At 49.0% G+C, this 5,743-nt stretch overlaps 1 protein-coding gene across 1 annotated transcript; it reads left to right on the top strand.

Moving 5' to 3' along the window:
* The first annotated feature begins 221 nt into the window (after positions 1 to 221).
* On the top strand, positions 222 to 1,834 carry IER5 (immediate early response 5). The gene has a single exon (XM_030205675.1). It carries the CDS (start codon positions 440 to 442, stop codon positions 1,352 to 1,354), a length of 915 nt encoding a protein of 304 aa, XP_030061535.1. The 5' UTR covers positions 222 to 439; the 3' UTR covers positions 1,355 to 1,834.
* Positions 1,835 to 5,743: the final 3,909 nt, after the last annotated feature.

Genomic DNA, 5,743 nt, shown 5'->3' with positions numbered 1-5,743 from the left:
CGACTTCTTAAGTGCTGTGTGGTTGCCCTTTTAAAAGCTCTAATGTGAGTATACATTCCGAATCCGCCGTACCGATCTCCTATTGGTCCAGAGCGAGGCACTAGGCTGCGCCTCTAGGTACCGAACAGGCCGGTCAGCTTCTGATTGGCTGGAGGGGGCGGCGGCCATGGGCGGCCTATATAAGGCAGCTGACTCAGCGCGGGCGCGCTTAGTCTGCGGCGGGACGGTGTGGAGCGGGATTACGTCTGTACGCTGGATTGTTCGCTGGTAGTCGGTCGCCGCTGACAACTGCTTTTCCCGCGACGAAAATCAAAATTCTCCGCGGCTCCGCGTCCCCGCCTACAGCGGGCGAAAAGGAGAGCTCGCTGACCACCAACCCGACCCAGAGAGTGAGGAGCGGTGACCTTGTCCGGAGGAGGAGCGCTGTCGTGTCCCCGGGATGGAGTTTAAACTGGAGGCGCACCGCATCGTCAGCATCTCACTGGGCAAAATCTACAACTCAAGAGTGCAGCGCGGCGGAATCAAACTACACAAGAACCTGTTGGTGTCCCTGGTGCTGCGCAGTGCTCGCCAGGTCTATCTGAGCGAGGGGCCCGACCTCGAATTGCAGCCCTGCCCTCCGGGACCTCATGCTTACCCCGAAGGAGCTCATCCCTGCCCACCGGGACCCAACGCATATCCTGAAGGACCTCAGCCCTGCCCTCCGGGACCTCATGCTTACCCCGGGGACCCCGATCTGCCGCCCTGTCCCCCGGAGACCCCGCTGCCTTGGCCAGAAACTACGGCTACTGAGCCCTGTCCGGATCCCGCACCCTGTCCTATCTCAGAGCCCAGGGAGGAGGATCAGAGAGGCAGGACGGATGGAGTGGGCGCCCTGCCACACTGCGAAGAACCGGAAAATGTGGCCGAGCTGCGCTGCCATTGCTGCCGGGCGCAGGGAGAGGAGGCGGAGGAGGAAGAAAAGGAGCAACATCAAAGCTCGCCTCGCCCCGACTGCTGCCGCCGCCGACGCAAGAGGAGCGCCGAACCCTTGCAACGCCTGGCGCTAAAGAGAGCCCGCTGGGAGGAGCCACCTTCTCCACCAGCGCCGGGCGACCAGGAGGTGCCCGAACCTGAGGACATGGACACAGGCAACGTGGCCAGCCTGATCAGCATCTTCGGCTCCAGCTTCTCGGGACTGCTGAGCAGGAAGGAAACGGTCGGGGATGAGCGGCTAGAGACTGTCGGGGAGCGGCAGCCTCAGGACACGGAGAGGGACTCGAGCTCGCCCGGCGGCGGACAGCAGCAGAGCCGCTGCGAGCGGGTACTAAGCCCCGGACTGAGCCCTTGGGGCACGGCCATCGAGGCCTTCTGAGACTGAGCACAGATTTGTCTATTCTCGATGTTCTTATTAAAAAGATGGGATCGCTCCGGGACTACCGTCTCTTTCTTGCTGGAGAGATGGGGGGGAGAGATCAAAAGTCCACTCCACCACCGGCGGGGAGGAGCGGTGGAAAGTAGGGAGGAGCATGAAATAAGTGTTACAGGGGGAGCCACAGCTCGGAAGTCACTGGGCGAACAATTAAAAACTGTTGGACTGGAGTGGAGTCTGGAGGGGAAAGGTTGGCCTCCCCCTCCTCCGCCCGGTGCGGGGAGGGCTGGCTGCCGGAAGTGAATGCATTTCCTCCTACTAGCCCCCGCCATGGAGAGCACCACGTGGAGGGTGGGGAGGAGCCAAGGAGTTTCCATTGAGGGGAAGTTCCCAGCCGCTCCGTTTCCCTGTTGCGACACCAAACTTCGGGGGTCAGTTTTCAAAGATTGTTCCTGGGAGGGTTTTGATGTTTATTTTCCGGTTTAAAAAAAAAAAGAGGAAAAACAAATATTAAATCCAGGATATGTAATTTTACTTGATCTGTGTTCCCTTGTGAACTTAATGCCCCGGGTTTATTTTGTTGGGCGCTAATGGTTTGGGAGCATGCTCGATTGCCTTTAATTATTTCAGCGTTTTCTGTTACATCTTTTAAAATTCAACACCCTCCAGTTCGCCCACGGTGAAAGCACGAGTGCCTTGTGTGAGTGAGCACTGTAACGAGGAAATGTCCAGAGCTTACAAAAAAAAAAAAAAAAACTACTTTATACTTAAGTGTATGTAATCCATGTTAAAAACTTGTTCGGGAGTATTTCTGGTGCTTTAACAAGTGTTTAGATGTTTACACCCATTCTGAATGGAACAGTGGTTTTCTGGGGCCCAAGTGCTTGTAGTCTTTGTTTTAGAAAGATTTGAGCACTGGGTGGTGTACAGTATTTTCTCCTGCACAGTGCTGTATTTTGATATGTATAAAATGTACGTGTTTACCACGTATTAAATATTTTGAAAACAAAAAAAATGCTTATATTGAGGCTTGGAATTTTATTCACTGATTTACTTACGCAGCTGTTACAAAAATTCTTAGGAGTGTTCAGCTCAGTCCTTTCTTATGCTGGAGGTGGAGGACCCTCTGAAGTGGGGCCATGCTGTCAGCTGGAATCATACAGTTTGGATTTGGAGAACATTTATTTAATATTGAGCAGAAGGTTCCAGTAAAGGGGGCAGGGTAAGTGGGAGGAGTTTGTGACCCTGAGGTGTTGCATAATCCTGTGACCAGTGCAGCTGATAAAGTAGACCTAAAAAAAAAAAGAGCCCAGGCTCTTGTTGGAGAGGGGCACACTGGAGTGAGTGATTTTGTGCTATCCTAGTAGGTTTTGTGCTATGTTACAGTAGGTTATTCACAGGGAAGGAAAAAGAGCTACCTACTATAACAATAAGGCCTTTGTGTTTGAGCTGTCAGCTCTGCAACTTCTGCTGTGTGAAATCAATTCATACTCTTACCACCTGGTGGAAATGATTTGGGGAAGCTCCAGGTGCATGTCTCTACATGAAACATTTGATATTGGCATTAGTAATGCCAAAAAAATAAGACCCACCCTTTATAGTCACAGTATTTTTCCTTTACAGGAGCTTACAAGAAAAGATAGCTGCTGGGGTATTGCGCAAATGTGAGCTGAAAGTCATCACAGCCTTTCAGTGCAGCCCCAGCTTTACATTTTTTCAATATGAGATCACCAACCAATTTGAGAACCTATTGTACTAACCTGCAAGAGGAAGTGAAAGCCAGTCAGGGTGAGATTGTATATTAGTACCAGCAGAAAAGCTTTCAGTTAGCACTTGAAACAAGTTTTCCACATTTTTAGTGTGATTCACTGCAGAGACAACCTTGGGGCTCAGATCATTGTTTCCTTTGGCAGTCTTGTGCAAGGTTTAGCATTACTTAATGTGGGATTCCTTTGGCTAAATGATCTACACAATTTTGAGGTGTTTTACAGTGTGTATCTACATTTCCTGGTGAAAGGCTGTAAGTTATGTGCATAACTCCAACACTGCCCCTTTCCCCCAACAATACAGAGCACCTCAGAGCTGTTGCTTTGTGGGGTGCTGTGCATTGGCGTAGCAAGGGAGGGGCGGTCCGCCCCGGGTGTCAGCTCGGGGAGGGGGGGGTGCTCCCTGCCAGCTCCCCCTCTCGGCGCATTGACACCCCCCCCTCCCCAGTGCCCACCCTCCTCCATCCAACCAGCTCCCTAACTTTAAAAAATATCAGAATCCGAAGCGAGGTGCAGCGCCTCGCGCCTGCACGTAAAAGAAATGTGCACCGTCTCTTCGGGCCTTCCCTCGCTCTGTTTGTGCCGCCCTCCGCTGACGCAACTTCCTATTTCCGCAAGGGCGGGACAGACAGAGCGAGAGAAGGCCTGATGAGACGGTGCACATTTCTTTTACGTGCAGGCGCGAGGTGCTGCGCCTTGCTTCGGATTCCGATATTTTTTTTAAAGGTAGGGAGCTGGTTGGACAGAAGAGGGTGGGCACTGGGGGGGGTGTTGATGTGCCGAGGGGGGGGGGGTATGTCATCGGGCTGCACCCGGGGGGGTGCAACGGCTAACCGCCCGGGTGGCAGCCCCCTAGCTACGCCACTGGTGCTGTGCTAGATTTAAAGGAAGGGGGGCATGGATGACTCCTCAGCATGCTGGGATCAAGACTTAACAGCCCTGATGGAGAGCCCTACACTAAGAGGGACAACTGGAGGAGATAATTGTGTGGCTTCACTGGGTCAGTGAATTAAGGAAAGAAGGGTGGGGGGGAGAACAGCATGGATGGGAGGGCAAAGACCCTGCCCAGAGGGGGGGAGGATTAGCAAGAGTAACTGACAGTAGGTGTCATAGTTGAGGTGGAGTTGGAAGGTGATAAAAATGATGGGATTAGCAAGCACATGGTCTTTGGTTGCCTTCACCCCTGCCAGGACCCGTGAGGAGAGGGAGTATCCTGGTCAGGACCAATAACAAAGCTAAATAGGTTTTTGCCAATAAAAGTATTAACTGTGAGGAGAGGTCCGGATGGGTAAACTCTTCACTCAACGTGTATTTAAGCTCTGGAATTCTATGCCAGAGAATGTAGTAAAAGCTGTTGTCTTAACAAGGTTTAAAAAAGGTTTGGATGGCTTCCTAAAGGAAAAGTCCATAGACCATTATTAAAATGAACTTGGGGAAAATCCACTGCTTATAAGCAGCATAAAATGTATTGTATTGTTTTGGGATCTTGCCAGGTACTTGTGACCTGGATTGGCCACTGTTGGAAACGGGATGCTGGACTTGATGGACCTTTGGTCTGTCCCAGTATAGTAATACTTATGTACTTATGTAAGATGGGATTGAGTGCAAGTGCAGGGAGGATGAGAGAACCTGTCACGTGCAAATCCCTCTCTCACACATCCTTAGCATTGTGTACTCATGGTGTATTTCTTTCCTCGTATTTCACAAACCATGAAAGGATTTGGGATCAACTGTTCAAATGAATTGATTAGTTTTAAATGCATGGTGTGGCTAGACAGATAAAACAGAGCATACATGTACATCGCACTTACCAGATATTCACAAATATATATATATTTATTTATTTTAGATATTGATTTGATCTAAAATCCTTTTTGTGCTTCTTACATATGTAGTTTAAGAGGCACTTTTACCGATGGGTGCTAGATTATTCAGTTACTGCTGGCTAATTCAGGAAATTGCTGCATTAGTTTTGTACCTACTGCACAGTAGCTATTTGGGGGTGTTATTTTGTTTTTAGGGGTCATATGTTAACATACCCATTAGTGGGTGGTGCCTGCGCATGGTTAATGCATAAGCACTTAGCTCTTCCTACTTCAGAGGCAGTAAGTGGTCATTCGTAATACTTTCAAAATGCCTTCCACAACCATTCTCTGTGCCCTGCCCAGTTAAAAATAAAATGCAGTACTTTCAAGAATGTTGTGCAGGTTAAGTTCAGGTGCTATAATAAACACCAGGGTTTTTAGTTTTTAAGCACATCTCTCCTTTGCTTTATAGAATGTTATTTTCTGAATACTGGTACAGTAAAGCACCTTTTATCCAGAACGGTTGCAGTAGGCTTGTGAGTAATAGATTTATTTGGAGACTGGAGTTTTGGGATCAAAATCTGGTAATGGAAAATTTCTGCATAGAGGGACATAAAATGCCAACCATTTATTTTGTATAGCAGAAGTTTGTCCACATAATGGAGAATAGGTCTTTAAATTCATAAGATTTTTTTTTTTTTTTTGAGAAACAGACTTTGGGTAAAAGGTGCTATATTCAATCTATTCTAGATGTTCCCATCTGATACGCTGGAGCAGATGTGCTTACAAATTTGAATCCATCAAGCAGGGTGAAATGGAAG

This window comes from Microcaecilia unicolor, chromosome 6 (genome assembly GCF_901765095.1).
Source record: "Microcaecilia unicolor chromosome 6, aMicUni1.1, whole genome shotgun sequence".
Classification (NCBI taxonomy): Eukaryota; Metazoa; Chordata; class Amphibia; order Gymnophiona; family Siphonopidae; genus Microcaecilia; species Microcaecilia unicolor.
The sequence above is the reverse complement of the archived record's forward strand: the minus strand, read 5'-3'. Positions and strand labels throughout refer to the sequence as shown.